At 40.6% G+C, this 22,221-nt stretch overlaps 1 protein-coding gene across 2 annotated transcripts in view; it reads right to left on the bottom strand.

Moving 5' to 3' along the window:
• PLCB1 (phospholipase C beta 1) overlaps positions 1–22,221 on the bottom strand; it is a 532,520-nt gene that overhangs the window by 316,446 nt on the left and 193,853 nt on the right. For both annotated transcript variants that reach the window (XM_081149520.1, XM_081149519.1), the window contains exon 3: positions 15,142–15,210. In XM_081149520.1, the coding sequence (XP_081005646.1) occupies positions 15,142–15,210 (69 nt within the window). The remainder of the gene's footprint in view (positions 1–15,141; positions 15,211–22,221) is intronic.

Below are 22,221 nucleotides of genomic sequence, written 5' to 3'. Positions count from 1 at the left end.
AATGAGGAAGAACCCTATGATAATGTATTAAATCAGGTTGGTTTGGACAGGTAATAGCTGTTCAGACTGTAATTTAAAGAAATAACAACACAATAAAAATGCTAAATGAAGACAGATATTTGCTTCAGACTTACTTATAGTAACAAAAATAAAAGGGTAATTGTGTAAAAGTAAATGGGTGGTGAATAATTGATATAAGTTCAAATCAATGGGTTACTATTGAGTCATAAATTCATAAACATCAAAATATTTAGCATCATGGCCATGCTTAAGAAATTGTGTTAAGTGAATGAACTTAATGCCATTTACACAAATGAATAAATGAGCACAGTTAGATCTTTAGAGAGATGAAGTCATGACTTTTTTTGCATATTTGAAATAATTCAAGCTCTAAGGCAGTTTATTGACTTTCCATTTTTTTCAAAGATTTTTTTTCAATGGTTCTGATTTTTATTGTGGTAAACTATAGCTGACATAAGATTTACCATTTAACCATTTAAAAAATATAGTCGGCATATAATATTATATTACTTATATTAGTTTCGGGTATGCAATATAGCGATTTGACATTTTTACACCTTACAATGTGATCACCCCACTAATTCTAGTAATCACCTGTCACTGTGCCAACTTACCACAATATTATTGACTATATTCCCCTTCACCAGTTTCGCCCTTCCCCCCATCTCCCACCTCTCTGGCAACCATCCCTTTGGCCTCTAAGTTTCTGTTTTTGTTTTGTTTTGTTTGTTCAATAGTTTTGCTTTCTTAGATTCCACATATAAGAAGTTTTTCATAGTAGCTTCAGATGTTGACAAAATTCAAGACAGATACCCCTTCCACTGCTCACCCACCTTGATCTTAAATGATTCTTTATGCAAGCTCCCAGTTTTGGTAACTAAGCCTCTATTAAGGCAATAATTCAGGACTGGCCTCTAAACTAATTGGTTTTCTCTCCTCAGTCATACAACCAGAAGGATTTATTTAGAGCCTAGGAAGCATAATTCTAGTGTTCTAATGTAGTGCTAGAACTAATAGTACTTGAAATTTTTGCCACATGCAACTAATACCAACTAATACCAACAAAGCAATATGATTTGCTAGGATTAAAAGAGATATTTTGAATGTACTTGGATTCACCAGAGCTTGAACTTCTGCCTTGAGTTAACAAGGCCACACCTTATTAATTGCAGCAAAGATGCCACCAACCCAGTCATATGACAGTCCTGAACTTCCTGCTCCTCGCTGCCTCTGCAAATATATGGTTTTGATTACCTGATTTATTGTCTAACATCTTGTTGCCAGAGAAACTAGCTCAACTTACAAAGGCGAGGCATGGTTCAGCTCAACATGTTATTTTTCTTTTACAACTTCATAGTTTCTCAATTCATAATCTTGAATTGGGCATGAATACTGGTAAATTAAAAGCAGAACATTTAAGAACATGATTAGAATAAGCTTGATGATTTTTTAGTTACTTGGAACATTTCTAAGAATTTACTTAAAGAATTTAGAATAATGTAGAAAAGTTAAGAATCAGAAGGAAATTATCTACAGAGCTAAGAATGGATATATTATGTCTTTTTGTATTTTACACACAAGAATAATTTATTTTTTAACAGAAAAATAAGAGCCATAGCTATACTTCCACAGTACTTCAAATACTCTATAGCATCCTTTAAATAATTTGACTTAAGAACTATCAACTGTAACCATGAAAATTTGAGCAGTTAGTCATTAAATTAAATATTGAGTCTGGTTCCTTATACAATTTATTCTTCAACATACTTTCCAAAAGTTCTATCAACCACTAACTCTTATGAAATATCTCACTCAATCATCTATTTTATGCATAATTTATTTGACAGCAATATGAACTTTAAAAATGTTTAAACATAAAATTTTATTTTGATTATTGAGGCATTCCACATTCTTAGGTATATGTGTGAGACAGTACTAATATTAGATATTAAGTTAATTCAGTTTTCATCTGGTATCCATATTTTTAAGTAAAAATATGTAGACAATGCCTTCAAAGTAATCTTTAATCTTCAAACAAAACTCCATGACTAGACACTGACAAATACAGAAACATATTTCCAGAGCCCCCAAAGAAATTAAATCTCTCTTATTAACTGCTATTTTATAAAGTAGCTATTTACCAAATGGTAAAAAGAATCAAGTCTACAGTTAATTTTCTAAATTATTTGTATATATCCCAACCCATGGGACTTCTTTTTAAATTTTTATTAAATTTACACTAAGATACCGTAAGGATAAAAGCAAATGTGATTCATACACAGATAAAAATGTCATTTAATTTCAACTAAAGACTGTGAAATGCAGTATTTAATTAACATTTGTAAAAAGAAAATTATGTTGGCAAACAACTTTTAACCAGATATTGCCAATCCTAAAACCCCCTAGTAAGGAAATGTTCAATGTAAAAATTTAAACATTACCTACTACTTTGGAAATGAGAATAACAAGCAGAGTTTTAAAAAAGTGTCAAGATGCCATGAAAAGTGAAAACTCTTGCCAGAGAGTGAAATGCCTGCCTAATGCAGGTGGCAAACGTAAATACCTAAAGGAAAAACTCGAGATTACAGCTGATGCAGCCAAGAGTCCACTCTGTCAAATAATGACCGGACTTCTAGGTGCCTATTAAACATCTGCACTAACGACCTTTCATTTTAGTGATAACAATAGCTACCAGTTACAAAGTCCCGCCTGTAAAACATATGTTACGGCCTTTCGACCTAAACATAACCCGGAGAAGCTATGTGATGGACTTCACTGCATGGAGGTGGAAACTGAGGCATGGAAACGCTCGGTGACTGCGGCCTCACCAGTAACACGGCCTCTTACCCCCTGAGGGAACCAGAAAGAAGCTCTCCATGGCTTTTACAAATTATTGCTCCCCAAGTAGCTTCTACTCCCTTTTAATTCAACCTCAATTCAAGCTTTATCTTAACTTCAGATCCTTCCAGGAATCCAAGTGGCATCAATTTTACACAAGTGATATGACCTAAACCCAAGGAAACTGATGCCCAGAAAGAACTGCCAAGGGAATCCCACCCCGGGGGTGCGCCATGGGCAAAGCTGGCCTAAACGCCAGGCCGCCTTCCAGCGGCTGGGCGAGCCATGCAGCTCTTGGGTGTTGAATGATATATCGGCAATGCTGACGGCTTTCCGTCATAAGCCAAAAACTAAATTTGGGAAAAAAATAAGTGGGACTAATGCGAACAGAGTTTAAAATAAAAAATAATGTATATAATACAAGATAAAATTCAACTTTATGTTATCAAGGAATTTTTAACTAAAGAAAGACTTTTCTGGTTTAGATCACCCAAGAACTTGGTTAATTACATATCTGCACTATTGTAGGAGTAAGCCGCAGTCTTAAACTGTGTTCTGGTCCCAATGTGGAGTATAAGATTCAATTTCAGAAGGACAGGCTATAGGAACATTTAACAAAGTGAATTCCGCAGATCATTAATCCTTTGAGATGTGCTTGACAAAAAGTCCCGTCATCAAAAAGAATGGAAAGGGACCCCAATCCATGTCCAACCTATTAAAGACTCTGAGAACTCCTGTAATAAAGAACCCCGGTGTCCCCCACACTTCTTTAGACACTTTCTATCCCATAGCATCTGTTAGCATTCCAAGGAACTAAGTTGGTAGTAATAAGTTAATTGTTTTTAAAAAGTATTCCCTGCCCCTAAGAGAAAATAATGTGATTTTTCACAAGGTTAAGCTCACTTATGGCCAACAGTGATAAGCAATTCTTCCAGTCCCACTGGTCTTACCTGAAATCAGTAATTTTTGGACACAAATTAAAATGTCAGAAACATCTGGATGATGAAGTACCAGAAGGCACGGAGGAAACTTGCCTTGGTGTGTGAGGCTGAAAGGTGAATTTTCTGATTTGTCAGACCCAATGATCCTGTTTCACAGTTAAGCACCGACAAATACTTTGCTTCATTTTAAAGTGTGGCTATTCCATCCCCTAAAAGTCTCTAGGGACATCAATTCCAGTAGTCTTAAAAAACTTTACTTCTGCCATTAACAAAGATCTGTCAAGTAGCAAACGTTTTACTACATTATTTTAACTTTTAATTGCTACTTTTTACATAAAATCAATCCTATTTCTTTGGCTACTTGAGATTTCACATTTAAAGAGCTAAGAATGTTAACAGTATTTACATTCAGGAAAGAGAAAAAACTATGGTGAAAGTATTCTTTCATCTTGGAAAATACCTACTGTGTGTCAGGTATCACATCCAAAGTCTACAATTTAAGATTTCATGTTTTTATGGTAAATGGAAGAAATTTAGAAAATTTTAGCTATTTTCCATTCTTAGGTGATAAAAACAAATTTCTCAGGATAAACTAGTACTTACTCTTAAATCCCTTCCTCTATACCAAGCAGTCTCAGAAACTAATAATACTCTACCACACATTATGGCTGGCTAACCCATTTCAGGTAGGTACATTATTTAATTTTCACAGTACCTCCAGAGACGACATGAATATTACCTTCAGTACCCAGATTGTTTCTTCCATTACACCACGTGTCAATATACATTCTAGTTTTTCCCCGATTGGACCATGTGTCAAATTATATGCCAAATTACTTTAGAACCTAATCTCCAACACAAAAGAAGTTGAAGTAAAATGGATGTTTAATTATCAGACTCACCGAGTTTAAGAATAATAAATGAAAGGGAACCTAAGGCAGGCAAGGTGCCAAGTAGCAATGAGTGAGCTCCTAAAGTGTGTCCAACGTTATGACTTGTGTCTTGTTACCAACCATAATCCAACTCAGCAGACAACCCTATCCAGAAGGTATTATCAATCCCATAGAGAAACAAAGAAACCTCCCAGTGATCTCTCAGGTAATTTGTTCACTGGGATTGGATCTGGGTCTCTTTGACCCCAAAACCTATTCTTGCATTTCAAATAGTGCTTGAGATTTTGCTTCAACAGCTCATGGTGCAGAAAAAGATGCCAAGCTTTCTTCCTAAAAGTAAATTGCTCTAAAATGATTTTGATTGTTCTGAAAATCCACTCAACTGCAAATCTGGACCATTTTCTAAATAAGAACTGTAAGTCTCAGTAGAATGAGTTGCTAGAGTGGTCCTCTGAGAGCAGGTGTTTGACTGCAAAGGTAAGTATGCTTCAAGTTCATTTTCTACAGTTAATACATAAGAAATAGATTTCTAAGGGTAGTTTTAAATATCAGAGCTACATGCATTTTATCATTGAGTCCTTACAGCAACCAGATAATACACACATGGAGATTATTTCCATAATGCAGATAGGGGATCTGGCTCAGGGATGTGCTATACCTTGCTGAGTTATAAAGCTAGTTATTGGCTTTGAGGCTTGGCAATTTGACCCAAGAACTTATGTACTTAATGTCTATACTCTGTTAGGCACTTACAATGCATAGACGCATGTTGGGAGCTCTGGAGTATAAAATAAGTATGGATGTGCTGATAATAAGAAAACAACATATTCTGCAAGAAAGGCAGTCTGAAAAAACACTAACGTTTACTTCTAAAATGATTCCCACTGCACATTTCTATCCACTTTGATCATCATATTGATTCTAAAGAAAAAATCTACTTACCTATGTTACATCAATTATGAAAAAATGCTACAATGCTATTCCTTATAAAACAAAGTGAGTCATGCTCAGCTGGTGTGGCTCAGTGGAGGACTGTAGACCCATGAGCCTGGAAGTCATGGTCCGATTCTCGGTCAGGGCACATGCCTGGGTTTCGGGCTCTAACCCCAGCAGGAGGCTTGCAGGAGGCAGCCGATCAATGACTCTCTCATCACTGATGTTTCTCTCTCTCTCTCTCCCTTTCCCTCTCTGAAATCAATAAAACCATATTTTAGGAAAAAAATAAATAAATCATCAACTTGGTTTTTAATGTAACGTGGACATACTGTTATGGGCTCAAAGTTTCCCCTCTAAATTCATCTGTTGAAGCCCTAATCCCCAGTACTTCAGAATGTAACTGTGCTGGGGGGTAAGGTCATTAAAGTGGTAATTAATTTAAAATGAGGCCATTAGGATGGGTTCTAATCCAATGTAACAGATTCCCTTATAAGAAGAGGAAATTAGGACAATTATAGGTACAGAGGGACGAACGTGTGAAGACAAAGGGTCATCTATAAGCCAAGGAAAGAGGCCTCAGGAGAACCCTGCTGATGGCCTGATCTCAGACTTCCAGCCTCTATTTAACCGGCACTCTTTCTGCTTAGAATAATGGTTCTCGAACTTAGCTGAACACAGGACTCTCTGGGGAGCTTTAAAGAAAATACTGGTGCTTGAGCCTCGCACTAGACATTTTTATTTAATGGATCTGGGTGTGATCTGGACATCGAGATTTTAAAAGCTCCCCAAGTACTTCTCATAGAACCCAAGACGGAAAACCCTGGTTTACAGAGCCATTCAAAAGGTAGAATTAATTTAAGAAATTAATATCAGATATATCCACAAGATGGCGTATTATTGCATTTCAAACAATTAATTGAGAAGTGTTTCCAAAATGCAACTCTGTACCATTGCATGTAGAATTGGATTTAGATTGAAATTATACCAGAGAGAAGCACTGATGAAAGGAGCCACAACCTTCTGAAAAAAACCTGAGGTTTAGTTAACTCATGTTACTAATCCTGTCCTCAACAGGGGTCCACTCTGGCCAACAATGAGAATGCTCTTGGCTGCTGTGTCCTTTATCTACTTTACCCCTTGACAGAGCTGTGGACTCCCCTTCCCTCTCCATTACCCTTCGGGGCCTTCTGAACTCTTTAGCAAGTAGGGTGCTAAGACAGATGTTTGCTATCATATAAAACATAGAATCTTTATTCAGCCATTCATGTGTTCAGTTCTCTGTATTTTACAGATGGCCACACATGTACAATGAGCAATTGCCCAAATACTCAAATTTAATTATTGATAAGAGACATATCAATCTCTTCTCAAATTTGGGAATTTATACCAGCATCCCAAAAATGACTTAGCCTATCAGTGATTGCTTTTAAAAAAAGTAAAAAGATTTTAACCATTAGAGAAAGCATTCTGTATTTAACGGTAGCTTTAAAAATCTTCTCTTGTCCACTATTGAATGGCCAAGAGGGTAGGGGCAGGTAGATAAGGAAGGAGAGTTTTAAAGGCAAAAACCTACCAAGGGAAACATTCCTTGTCCCCCTTCCTCGCCCTGATATTTCTGCTACCAAATCTCCGACTAGTTGTGTAAGGGTTTTTGTTTCCAAGGAAACCACTGACATCTATGGAATTAAATGAACATAAAAAAGGCACTATGCCATATAATTTACATCTGGAGATAAATGTGAATAGCTAGCTGTCAAAACCATTACACACACACAGATAATCCTGTGAATTCTTAGCCCTATTTTATCGATTTAGTAAAGGTGTAAGCAAACACACATTTATGGAAACAAAATGATAAAATAAAATAAAAAGACCCAAAAGACAACTATTGCACCATGTCAGGTAAATTAAGAAATAGCTGGAACCAAGAATATGGGCCGAAGGTAGATCTCCTCAGCCAGTGAGTGAAAATGACAGAAACCTTTATTGTGCTGTGTGGAGGTTGTCTTCTTTCCTAAATCTCAAATATATACATCAAATTTCACGACTGCGGCTTCACACAATGGAGAAATCTGTACAAAGCCAGGGAGACAGTGTAGATCAGCAAGAGGACAATAAATAAAGCGCTTATTTCCACTCTAGGCCTCATGGATGATTCATTGAAACCACTGTTGTGTAACAACCAAATAAGAGCTCATTATGAGACTTCTACTCTGGCATCCAGATTCTATGAGGAGCTATTTGAGATTCGACAGCCCTTAAATAAAGAGCCTATTTTGAATATTAGCAGGAAATGTGGATGATATAGGGGGGAAATTTAAAGCATATATAAAATGGTATCACCAGTAAAATTACAAGCGTGCAAAAGTGAGAAGAAAAAAAAGCTAGAAGGAAAGTCCACCTTTTGCCCAGCCTGACTGTTCCCTCCTTGAAATTCGTGTTTAGGTGCCCAGGGCAGGCTCCCGCCCGCTGCTGCTCCCTCCTGGCCAGCTGCTCTTTCTCACTTGCACCCTTCTCTTTAATTGCAGTAAAACATACATACCATAGAAATTACCATTTTGATGACTGCCCAGTGTACGGTTCGGTGGCATCAGGTAAATTTACATTTTTTGTGTTGTGCAAACATCACCACCTTTCATCTCCAGAGCCTTTTAATCTTTTCTAACAGAAATTCTGTACCTACCAAACAATAACCCCCACCCCCCTCCCCAGCCCGTGGAATCCACCCTTCTACCTTCTGGCTCCGTGGATTTACTATTCTAGGTATCTCACATAAGTGGAATCATATAGTATTTGCCATTTTGTGTCTAGTTTATTTCACTTGGCATGCTGCCCTCAAGGTTTATCCATATTGTAGCTTGTATAGATGTTTCATTCTGTTTTAAGGCTGGATAATATCCCATTGTATGCAGATAGCACATTCTGTATATCCATTCATCTACTGATGGATGTTGGGTTGTTTCTAACTTGCAGCTCTTATGTGTAATGTTGTGAAGACTGGTGGACCGCAGGTATCTCCGAGGCCCCCGCTTTCAATTCTGTGGATATGTTCCATCCTCAGTCTCTTTTATTGGCTCCTCCTTACCTCTCAAAGTCTAAGTGGAGATCCCAGGGTTCAGAGAGCAGACCTCCTTCTTTTATACCTACATTCCTTAGGAGACCTGACTTGGCTTTGAGCTTTAAATAATCAGAGTTATAACTTCATGGCCAACATTTCTCCTAAACTTCAGATTTGTTTATCCAAATATGACATCGTCAGGTAGAAGTCTAATAGGCAACTCAGACTTTCAAGATCCAAAACCCAAACTGGATTGTTCTGCTTAAGTGTGCTTCCTCCTTTCATCTCAGGACAACTCAATTTTCCCACTTCCCCAGGTCAAAGCACTGAGTTGTCCTTGAACCCTGTCTTTTTCTCATTTCTCACATCCGCTGCATTGACAAAGCCTGTGGCTCAATCTTCAAAACATATTCGGGTTCTGACATCTGTTTCTACGCCTCTCGGTCATCATCGGCACTGCCCAGGATATTTGCAACAGCCATTTAGTCGATCTCTCTGATGCGAATGCGACCTTTGCCCTCTGTGGTCTACCCTCGACACAGTGGCCAGGGATGCTTTTAAAAGCTAAAGTCAGATCCTGTTTCTCCTCTGCTCAGAAACTTCCATTTCCTTCCCATTTCCCTACAGGAAAAGCCAAAATCATTAGCATGGCTTAGGAAGCCCAAAATAATGGGGCGCCTGCCACCTCTCTGACTTCACCATCCTTTCCTTCCTGCACTCCGCTGTGGCCAGACTGGCCTCCTTGCTATTCCTCAAATAAGCCAAGCATGTTCCTACCTCAGGGCCTTTGCTCTTGCACTGCCCTCTGCCTGGAATGCTCCTCCATCCCTTAATTCATATTTCTACTTACATGACCTCACCTCATCAAGAGAACTTACTCCACATGGCTCTACAAAGCAGCAAGCTTCCTCACAACTCAAGGTCAACGGTGTCTATCCTGCTTTATTCCTCTCAGTGGGGACTTACCTGGTGCCTGTTTCCCCCACCCAGAGGGGTGCCAGAGCCTGTTCACAGGGGTAGAAGCTGTGGTATACACTGCTTTCCAATTCTGATGTCAGGTTGTGGTTTAATCCCAGCCGGTAGAAAATATTTACCCAAAGGAAGTTAGGGAACACAACAAATCTGTCTTTTTTTTCCCTCCCTCCCCTCTTCCTTCCATTTTTGAAAGCCAGTGCCCCATTCCAAAACAGAATGTTTACATGAGAACAGAGCCGTATGTCTTTTTTGTTCATTACTATTTTCCCAGTGCCCAGAACAGTGCCTGGCAAAAACAGACACTCAATGACCTTTATCAGGTCAATAAATAATGAATTTAAAAGCCATCATTTTCACATAGGACTTTGGAAAATGGAACCTGAACAATTTTTAAGATTTTATTTTATTCTACTCTACCTTATGTGATTCTGGTGATCCTATATACCACCTAGAATCTGACTGTGACCTGGATAGTTATAAGGAATCCGTATTGAAATTAATATCGCACATCTGAAAGAAACTGTCCTTTACCAACAGAATGCACCGTTGTCAGCTAAGCACATGGGTCTGTTTTCTTTGCCCAGACACAGTCTGAAAGTTAACACTACGGAAATATCCTTCAATGATATTGCTGCTTGCATTATTGAGAGCTGAATGTCGGCAGCACCTAGTTTCATGCACTAAAAGCTGAAAGAGCCTCCAAGCAATCCTAGGGCTGCCTTCAAGAAGCCCTTTGTTCTTTCTTTCCTTTTGTTTGCATAGCTCCTTACCTTGCTTAGTATCTGACCCGATTTTTCATAAGTTCACCTGATTTGTTATGACCAAGATAAACCAGCTTGACCTCAATTTTATAATCTGTAAGATGGGGTGCCTTGGCTTGATTAACTTCCCACTATAGTTGGAGTCAAGGTTAACAAACCTTATACACTTAACATCATGTACCCCCACCCCCAATTTCGTAGATGAGAAAATAGAGGCAGAGATTAAAAGAACAGCTCCCTTAAGCTTGTCGATGGCAGAGCTGACACGGAGCCCACATCTGGCCTTTTCCAGGCCCGTCTACTTTTCAGTACACCTAGGGATGAAATTCTTCCTAAGAATCCTGAGGATAAAGAAACTATCTTTCCCAGCAGCATTTCTGAAACCTTTCTGACATGGCCCATAACCAAAAAAAAATACACTTTATGCTGTGACCCAGAACACGCTCACATACACGAAAAGATTCACAAAACAACTTGCTCTGCACAAGACACTGGTATTTCTCCATCTCGTCAGGCCTGTTCCATTTTATGAATGCTGCACATGAGCCACTAAATTGATCTGCGGGATCAGGAACCACAACTAGATCAGAAACCACAGTGATAAACACTCTTTAAAATACAAAGATCCTTTTGAAACGAAGATCCAGACAGTGTGTGTGTATACAGTCATTTTCAACCAGTGTGGCCCAAGAATGTTTAAAACAGGCAATACCTGGCTATTTAGTCAGGGGCACTGATCTCTTTTCCCTTAGATTGTTAAAGAAAAAGATGACAACAGCCAACACAACAGCCGTCTGGTCTAAATGAATCAAAATTATACCTATTTTTTTCCAGATCAGCAAAAGGTATAATACATTTTTTGGTGTGTCACAGAATTTGGTAATTAGTTTATGTGCCATGAGCTGAAAAGGTTGTAATCTGCTGGTCTGTAGCAGAGACAAGATGTGTTCCCAAAGCACCTTGATCTCTACATGTCCCTCATCAGCCTGGGAGGGAGGGAGAGCGGAAGCATGAAAGGAAACATGAATACATGCTAGAGTTCAAAGGATAAGACAGATGTCTTTAACATTTAGCTTTTACATTTGGATAAAACCTCCCGACTGCTTTTTTTTTTTTTTTTTGAGAAATTTCAAAATTGGTAGCTTGAACAAAGGCTGTATACAGACAATCATACAGTCATATCTAGAATTGTACAAATTGTGCTGGGAGTTGACATTTAAAATCCATTAACTTGGTAACACATAGAAGCTTTTCCATTTCTTACAAATGTTATTTCAAATCATCGTAAACAGGTCATCTCAACTAGATCATGAATTTTTATGTAATAAGATGCTGAAAAACAAAAATAATGTGAATTCGTAGATAAATATTTGCGGGGTGCCTGGGTATCTTGATAAATCTTATCTGCTCTACAAATGTTCTTCCTTTATGGTCCATCAGCCCCCCAGAAAGTCTTCCATGCCATCTGTCTTCTGTTGCACCGCCCTTCCAAGTTTCTAAGCTTTTCTCACTCCATCCTGATAGCTTTGCACTTTTTAATCTTCCACGGTTAGTCCCACTGCTTTCGTTCTAGTCAGCTCCATGGGCTCCTCTTATTTAATTTTCCTCCTCTGAGCCCTACACCTCCTTCTACAAGGTGGGTCTACTGCAGTCACCCTGGGATACTCTGGAGGAGGCGCATCTCTCTCTGGCCCCTGCCTTAGAGAACTGCAGCTGGGGAAGCCAGGAGCTGCCGGGTGGCCTGCAGATGGCCCCCTAGGGGATCCGAGGATAGAGGAATCCTTCCCAGCACCTTGGAAGTCAGACTGGTGAGAGAAAGAGGCACCTATACCTTCATGACTTTTTTGAGCAGCTGAATGAGACTTCCCCTGAAACCCAGCGCTCCCACTGAAATTTTCAAACCATTCCAATCATTTTTAATAAATTCTGTTTTTATTTATCGAGTTGAGCTGGGGTTTTCTTTTCCAACTTAAAGATTTTTAACCTGACATGATTATCAGCTTCTCTCTTCCCTATCAATCCACAAAGCCCCTCTCAGCCGAGTCCCTCGTCCAATTTCTCTTTATAACATAAACTGTTCCAAATTAAGTGAGCAAAATGAAAACCAACTTCCTGCAAATCTGATGTGAATTTTTTAATAATAATAAATACAAAAATAATGACAATAATACCAACAAGAGTGGCTATAACATTTAATGAGTACTTATATAGTAGCAATAAGTTAAGGCAGCGGTGCTCAAATTTTCTGCATATTTACTTTTCAAAAACCCTGATGTGCATGCCGCACTCATATCAATCAGATTCTTCCGACACCAGAACCTCTGGGAGTGGGGAACAGGAATCAGCTTTTTTAAAAGCTGTCCAGATTGTTCCAGGAGCAGTTAAGTTTAAGAACTCCTCTGCTGAAGGTTTGCTAATAAATTATTTCATTTCATTCTTACAGCCACGAGATAAAGTACTCATCTATCGCCATCATTATTATTACTATTAATATTATCATGACTTAACCAATGAGGAAGAAATCCAAGTCTCAGGAAGGCCACATATTACACGAAACAGAACCCAGCTTTGAAAATATGAGAGTGGACTGAGGTTCCTGAAAACCAGCAAGAAGTGGGAAGGGGGAAGAGCCGAGAGCATGGATAATCCCCGGAGAAAGCAATCTTTGGTGGAAAAGCAGCGAAAGCCAGTCTTCTGAGAGGGTAAGGCTGTCTTCGAGAGAAGCATTTTAGGATCTAGCAGCGGTTTCTCAGCCGAGCACAGTGCAGACCCCAGTTCTCATCTGTCATCATCCCACAGACATTGATCACACCACATTCACACATGAAGCACAACGGGCAACCAGGCTGTGGGCCGCAATTAAAAGGGCTCAAGCCTGCAAAACTCCTCGAGTGGCAGAAGAACGGGCTGGGCTCACGGCGCCTGGGAGCATGGGGGGGGGGGGGCATTCAGTGTAAGCAACTGTCGAACAGCCACTGAAAACGAAATTTCAAGTCAGGCCAACAAACTTGAATGAAAAGGCGAGCTTTATTACTGTTACCAATATAGTCCTAACAGGCTTACAAGAAACTTGGCTGAAATATTGTTGGGAGAAGAGAAAAACACATTCGTTCCTACACTAAAAACTGTGAACAATTTTGAATCAGCAACAAACCATTCATGATACAAAACTGAAAAGCCAAACAATTAAAGTTCCATTATATTCCTGAGATGAATGTAAATAAGACACTGTCCTCACGGGAAACACCAACAGTAACTTTCTTGAAAAGAACTTTGATTTTTCTGTTTCTCACATTTCCCTGTGGAGAACCTTTAACCCCTCTCAGTAATAAAAGCAGACCTTAGGTGCCTGCGCTGCGGCAAAATCGGCCAGCAACGGCCGCACAGTTATGCAGAAGGATAATAATTACACGTGACTTTTTTGTCTTCCTGCATTTCCACAGGTAAAATAACGACAATCTTTGATGTCAAAGGAACTATTCTGACTTTTAAAGACTAAAACAAGCCCCACCAGGTGTGGCTCAGAGGTTGAGCTTCGACCTAGGATCCAGGAGATCACGGTTCGATTCCCGGTCAGGGCCCATGCCCGGGTTGCGGGCTCGATCCCCAGCAGGGGGCGTGCAGGAGGCAGCCGATCAATGACTCTCATCATTGATGTTTCTATCTCTCTCTCCCCCTCTCCCTTCCCCTCTGTCAAATCAATAAAGATATATTTAAAAGAATAAAACAATAAGTTACAGGCACATGCTCAAATAGATATCTGCTAGTTGTATATCCATTATGGAAAAAGAAGAGCTTATGAATGGCACCTGCACTTCCCTATTTGCCAGTCCTCTCTGGGCCCGAGAGGAAGTATTTAAAGAGCTAAAATTGGAGGTGGGGGTGGGGGGATAAATGGTGATGGACGGAGACTTTACTTAGGGTGGTGAACACACAACACGGTGTACAAATGATGTGCTGTAGAATTGTGCACCTGAAACCTGTATAATTTTGTTAACCAGTGTCACCCCAATTAAATAAAAACATACATACACACATACAATAAAGAGTAGTTTTCTACCTTGATGGTGAGTCAACATATCTTACTATACCCCATCAGATAATTTTTAACATATAAATTAAAAATATATATGTACGTCCCTTATTCAGCATGTTTAAACAATCTTCAAAAAATAAAGTGCAAACACTGCTTTGACTATTTCTTCAGTAAGTTTTTCAAACCAAGACAAATTGACATTCCACCCAATTGATCCCAAAGCCTGCTGTTCTTCGAGAGTGACATGTGCAGAAAAAGAACTCATATCCTTTTGGCTTCATGGATGGAATGATTTCAATTGCAAAGCATTTGAGCTCTCAGGTCTTGTTTATCGTCTGTAAAAGGTTACTATACTTACACTTATGAGGCTCAAGAAAATGTTCAAGTAATTTCAAACACATTTTAACTATTTAGCATTACCCAGTAACTTTAGCATTGTTATTTCGCTGGAACAAAACTAAAGCAAGCCCCTATATCTAACTGCCTGTATATTCGCTCATTGTTTCCATCTTTTCACAAAAGTAGGTGTTCAGGGCATGCTGCTTCTGGAACGACTGGCTGTTTTATTGTGTTTTACAACATTTACAACAGAGAAACTTTTAATTGGGGCAATTCATTGATACCATGACACAGCTAAATAATCAAGGCAGCATCTGGTGCGGGCACGATGCTCGCTTCCTACCTTGGGAGCCTTGGCATGTCTCCCACATCTGGCATCCTTGACGAGGCTGAGATCTAGCAGCTCCGTCTCCTGGAAGACAAAAATGTGAAACTGTTAAGCATCTACACAGATCTCTTTTGTTTTATATCATTGGCATCACTTTAAAAAAAAAAAATAGTATCTTGAGACCTGCCTGAAGGTTTCTCTGCAGTTGGGATATTTTTCCTCTTACACCAATGAGTTATTGAATTGGAATGAAAACAATAAGATAGCAAACTTCTCACTACTCAGTTTAATATGTATTCTAATACATTTTGTGAGTATGTGTGTGGCTTGGGTCCCTAGTCTATTGTACAAGCCATTCCTAAGTCATGATGAATCTGGCCTTCCTGTTTTCCTGTTGAGAAATAATCTTGAGGGTCACTCTGGGTGGAAGTGAGGCTACATGAGTGGGGTGAAGGATTAGGGGCAAAGGGTGGGAGATGATGCTCCTCCCATCAGCTCACAGAAGACCCGGTTCACCTGGCCAAGGTAAACTAGATGAATCTGCCTTCCCTACCCACCCCTACTCAAGACTTTTGCACACATACCTTAGGTCCTAATCTTTTCATTTATTTATTACACACTTTTAAACACCTATAACATGCAAGTTACTCCAGGGTACAACACACAAAAGATATGATTGCTTCTCTGGATGGACTTACCATCAAATAGAAGACTAAGAAATATATATCGTAAGACCAAGGAAAAAGTGTCAATGCCGAATTTAAAGTTAACTGCTAAGAAGGTCAGCAGAGCAAACAGAGTTTTTCCCCTAGGGGCTCAGAGAAACATCCATGGAGGAGTCACTGAGCATGGAGAAGGGAAGTGGGAAGGGGGGGCTTTATCCCAGTTGGAATGTACCACATGGCCAAATCCAGAAGAGAAAGGACCGGAGGTTTGGGTGGAATGTTGAGGTATCCATGGCCTCTAGACACTTAGAGAATGGGAGCACTGCAGGAGAAAGGGGTAGGCAAGAGGGAAAAACAGAGACATCCAGGAGTAAGAAATAGCACGCGGAAAAGCATACAGCAGTGTGTAGGGGACTGACACAGGCAACATTCAGTATTACACACGGGGGCACAGAACATGTGAAGAAAGGTCATGGGAGATGACACAGAAGGGGAAATGGTTGAAAGGGTGGAGACCCTGGAAGTCTGGCTCGGGACACTGAGCCTTGAGGTTTGCGGCACACAGCTCACCGAGTTATATCGCAGATTCTGTGGGACAACAAGTAGTGTCATAAGCTGACTTCAGTCACCCAACCTCTGTTTTCTGGACAACAAGCGGGCGGGGTGGATGAAGGCATCTAGTCCCCCTCTCCCAGGAGAAGGCATTGCATCATACTTAAGCCGCTCGTAGACCCTCTGGACAGGAGTGGCTGTAACTTATCATAGACCCCAGTGTCCCCAAGTACTTGCAGCTGAGTTACCCCAAAAAGTCAAACAACTGCCACCAATTCCAAATGTTTGGTCCAAAATGCTCTGATTATTGTCCTAAGGTGGATCTCATGACTGCAGTACAAGGAGGACCAGATAGGCGGTGATGTCCCTCCACGGGGATGCACACCCAACAGCGGTCAGGGCCACCGCACACTCCTTGGGGGCTGAAGGGAGGACAAGAGCCAGTGCCTTCTCTTTTTTTTCTCATCCTGACCTTGTTAGTTTGCTTTTCCCCATTTCTGTGGATTCCTGAACCCTTCCCCTGTTGTGTGTGACTGTGAGGATCCTCCCAAACCCTGGGGTGTGACAGCCAGTGAGCCAGCAAGGAATCTGCAGAAAGAGTAACTGGTGTCACGGTTCTCCTAAGGCCACACGGTCCACAATACCGAGGGTCACCTTGTGAAGTTAGAAAGGAATGGCAGCAACCCCAGGACTCAATGCTTCATTTCGGCAAGTGCACAATAAAAGGCTCAGACAGGAGGAGGCGGAGCTCCTGGCCCAGCTTCTCTACCTCGGCAGCAAGGACACCGAAGCATTTGTTGAAAGAGAAGACACAGGAAGGGAGCCCAGCTTGAAGAGGCTCCACCTAGAAGAGAGGGCCGCAGGGGGAAATCTGAGAGCAACCCAGTGACACCGGTAGGAGGGAGAAAAAATAGTGACAACATGGAGGTAGAACTAATGGGAAGAACCAGAGGAGTTACAAACAGCTCTAGGGTTTCCATCTTCCTCACTGGGACTCAGAAGCTCTGGCAAAATGACAGTGCATTCCGGAGATGTTGGTGTCAGGGGCTTATGCAAGCGGGAATGCCACTCGTCAATTCACTCAGGCATTACTTACTGAATGCTGCAGTGTGTCAGGACACTAGAAAAACACCCACAGCCCGGCCAGCGTGGCTCAGCGGTTGAGCTTCGACCTAGAATCCAGGGGATCGCGGTTCGATTCCCGGTCAGGCCCAGGTTGTGGGCTTGGTCCCCAGTCGGGGGCATGCAGGAGGCAGCCGATCAATGACTCTCTCATCACTGTTTCTCTCTCTCTCTCTCCCTCTCCCTTCCTCTCTCTGAAATCAATAAAGTTATATTTAAAAAGACAAACAAACAAACAAAAAACACCCACAAAGATCCAATACCTGTTCTGAGAGCACATGCACAAAACCAATTCTCACACTCTAACGGGGACATCTCAAAGTGCACTGCAGACACAGGCTAGGAAGGACCAAGGCATCTTTTCAGCCAATCCATAAGAATTAGAAGAAATCTGTGTGTTTGCGGGTGGGAAGTGTCCAGGGAGAGGGAACAGCAGGCGCAAATGTGGAGAGGCAGAAATTGTGTGCAGAAAGCTACAAGTCACCCGGATACACAGCGGAGGAGCCTGGAGAGCTGGCACAATCACTCCTGGACTCAGCAGTTGCTATGTGTGTGTTCTCCTTATAAATATTCATAGAATGCTGACATTTATGTTTAATGCACTTTTCATATATGTTGCATGATGTTTAACATATATGCAAAATAAAAATCACACACACACATACACAGTGCATTTTTCTAATTTTATAGCAACATTTTTCTGTTCAAGAAAACTCCTTCCAGTTGAACAAACAATAGACTTAAGCTTCCATTGTTTGTTTATACACACAAAGCCCAAATTGAGTTCACAGAGAACTAGATCTTCGCAGGCCTCATTATGCAGTCTTCTATATTACACATAATGAACACTGTTTTCTACTTTCAGCTCATGGGGAAACGTTCATTCCCCAAGTCGCAGAGGGGTAGTTATTGCCAGCTGCCCGAGGGACTCATTTTGATACCACAGCCAGTAAGAAACTCTCTCCGGCGTGTGAAATTGTGTGTGCAGGAAAACCACCGCGGGGCACTATCAATGTAGGTAATGTGGAATGGGAGAGACCCCGGTGGAAAAGCTAGCCATGGACCCACTGGGCTGGAAAGCGATGATTAAAATAGTGGCTCCCACTTCTAGTCACACGGAGCAGCCACCCCTCTGGGGGTTTCACTGCATCCTGTTCTCTCCCCCACTAAAAAAAAATGAGGGGCCCAATGCACAGGACCACAAAAATGTTACTTGTGTCATTAAGGCTTTTTCTAGGTTAATTTTCTCTTGCTAACAGTTTCAACAAACTCTCTCATTACTAGAAAGCAGTGAAATGGTCCCTTTCTGAATTCATTTAAGAATTACTATTTTCCAGTTTAAGAGAGGGAGGGCACATGATTTTAAGGGAAAACTGGGGTCTGATAAAGGGCCCTAAAATGAACTAGTCGTGTATTCAGCCAATCACCATACCACGCCGAGCAAAAGCTTTCCCATCTATTAAATGACTATGACCATTCTCTCTCTACCCGTGACTCTCAAACCTTACCCCGCAGTAGTCACCGGGGAGGCTGAAAGCACACAGTGGCTGGCACCATCCATCAGTTTCTGGTTCAGCGGGACTGGCACAGCCCTGAGACTCTGCATTTCTAATAAGCTCTCAGGTGAAGCTGACGCTGCTGGTCCATGGACGACAGGCTTTTAGGTGAACACAACTGATAAAACTATACATTACTTGTATGTTATAGTGTGTTCTATGAAGAATCTGTAATTGTCGTTTCTTTATATATGGAACTATCAAATAAAAATATTACACCCACTGAATGCAAAAATATGCCTAATCCAAGTTTAATTTGATTTAATTGAAGAAAAACTACTGAATAACAAGAGCCATCAACTCCTAATAAGTGTCCTTGGCATCCAATCTTACCCTATACAAGTAAAGGTCACTAATTATTTAGAAAGGAAAGCAACCACTGAAATGGTTTTAAGTTTGCTGAAAATGCTCTACTATATAACCTTTACATTCTACCTCATAACATTGTTAGAAAAGCAAAAGAAGGACATTTCTGGTTCTCTAGCACCTCAAAGCTCACCCAACAATGGAAAGGGGACTGGGGTCACCAAAGGCCTGTGGACTAGATGGACCAAGAACAGAGCAATGAGCTAACAGACCCCCTGTATCTCCAAGGTACACCATGGCCCCCCTTAGGAGATTAGACTCCTAGCCTCCCCGATACATCATGGAAGTGATGACGGATGGCAAACTTCCCCCTTTGCCAGTACTGATAAAGGCCAATCCACAGTAATCAAGAGTTTATTTTTGACATTTTGAATGAGTGATGAGAGAACTGAGATAAGCAAGCTAAGGAAAAACTAAATTGTCTCCGATGTTTACTATTCAGCAAAAAGATTTTAATCCATCGGCCGCCAACACACTGTGAGGGAGATGAGCCATGAAACGCACTGCAAACTGGGGGAAGAATACAATTTAAAGCTCAAGTCTTTTCCAGAATACCAATTTCCGTGCTTTGTCGCTAAGTTCCACCAGCTACCCAGTATAACAGCGTGCTTCAGGTTCACACAATATATAATCAGAGCAGCAATTACAGTCATAAACGCTTCAACGGGAAGATATTAATGACTGGGGGTAGGGCGGGGGGGGGGTGATTATGTGTACCTCCACATGGGGTATATTAATTAAGTTGTTGAATCTCCCTTTACCAAAAGTAGAAGACATTAATATGTTTTATTGACTGCTAAACCTCCCTGAAATGCTCAATGTTGAAAAACACTATCTTACAGTCCTTGAAAATGAAGGGTTTTAATTTAAAGAGAAGCAGATGACATAGACTCAGTTCTTTGTTCTTAACTTCAGTCCACCTCTGAAGAAGTGAAAAATCTGTGTAGGTACTTTTCCAAAGAATAAAAATAAAAAATAAATAAATCCCTGTGCTCTTTCTCACTTGGTCTCGTGTCCTTTGTTCCTTCACTTTGATGTCCGCCTTTCCTCCCACAATCTGCACTAGAGTCTCAGTGTAGGAAACACCAATGGAAATGAGATGCACAGGTCATCAGTACCAACCACAGCAGAGAACAGAGAAGAGTGACACATCTGGATTTCTTTAAACAAACCTAGGGTAAGTGTAGTGCAAATTTCAGAGAACAGGGAGGCAGAAAACTTAACTTGTCCCTGGGAATTGCCATCTGGAATCTACGCATTACCAAGCAAGTTACTACAGATGTCTGTGCCTTGTATGCTCGTTTGCCAGAGATGCAGATGCCAGCAACGCCTTCCTCATTGGGCTGCTGTTAGATCAACTGAGATATTAAACTAAGATCTCCACTTAGCAAGCAGGGAGAATGGCAGACAGATACACTGTTAGGCTTGTGATATTTCTCATTCGAAGTGAGTGGGAAAAGACCCCAGTAGAAAAGCCAAAACTGGTGAGGTAAGAAACCTAACCAACTGAATATAGCAGAGGTGATGGGCTCTCACTCCCATGATTACCCTTTATGGCAAATGTGAAGGGATGCTGCAGGCATAACTAAAGTGTCCAATCAGATGGCTTAAGTTTAACCACAAGAGAGATGAGACTCTCCAGAGAGGATCAGAAGTGAGAGACTTGAAGCAGTACAGATGTAGGCTCTGCTGTTTATTGCCTATGAATAAGGAAGGCCTCTAAGATCTAAGGGCCTCTGTCCTGCAGTGACAAGTACTGAATTAAGGCAACAACCTGAATGAGCGTGGAGAAGGAACTCCAGCTGCAGCTGAAAAGCAGCCTTGCAGACACCTTCAATGCAGCCCTGGGAGACCCAAGGCCCATATGACCTTGACCCATTCAAACTGTGATGTGATAAATGTCTGTTGTTTTAAACCACTAAGTTTGTGGGAACTTGTTTTGCAGCAATAGATAACTTATACACTGATGCATTTAATTAGAAAGGAATGTGAATGAATTTACATATCTTGGCACTCTAACCCAGCATAAAAATGACTGCAATGCTGCTATCTTTCAAACATATCCAACATGAAACAATTATTTTAACTGACTTATAGAATTTTGGAATGGGAAAATATTTCAGATGAGGAAATTGAGTCCCAGAGAAAATATATCCATTGCCCAAGATCACTGAAACTGAGTACAGGATAGAAAAAGGATTCATTTACCCCCCAAGACCTATATTTTCCCTAAAAATATATTTTTCAGTATTCATAAAATAGCATGAGTATTAACTGAGTAATACACATGGAAGGAGGAACACATGTCCTTGTTCATGTACAAGAAAAGCTATTAGCATAAATAGAATGCAATGCTAGCTTTAAAAGGCTGTGTCCCACAGGGGTAGGCATGGTTCAGTGCTTGAATATCAACGTAGGATCCAGGGGATCGAGGTTCGATTCCAGGTCAGGGCACATGCCCGGGTTGCGGGCTTGATCCGCAGTGGGGGGCGTGCAGAAGGCAGCGATCAATGACTCTCTCATCATTGATGTTTCTGTCTCTCTCTCCCCGTCTCCCTTCCTCTCACTGAAATCAATAAAGATATTTTTTTTAAAAAAAGGCTGTTTCTCCACAAGGCAATGTAAATCGTATTGGCAAATGTTTAGTTAATTTTTTTTCTTTGTAGATAATCAGAAAGGTAGTTCAACCTCTGGGTATGCAATAGCCAAATTCCCTCCTTCTTACTTTCTTCTCCAGCTTCCTGAGAAACTTTTATATATTCACCCAAGAGTAAAAGTTGCTTAAGTTGAAAGTTGATGCAGTTAAGCATACATTTATATCCATAGCACCAAAT

The sequence above is a fragment of the Miniopterus schreibersii genome (genome assembly GCF_964146895.1).
Source record: "Miniopterus schreibersii genome assembly, chromosome: 10".
Classification (NCBI taxonomy): Eukaryota; Metazoa; Chordata; class Mammalia; order Chiroptera; family Miniopteridae; genus Miniopterus; species Miniopterus schreibersii.
The sequence above is the reverse complement of the archived record's forward strand: the minus strand, read 5'-3'. Positions and strand labels throughout refer to the sequence as shown.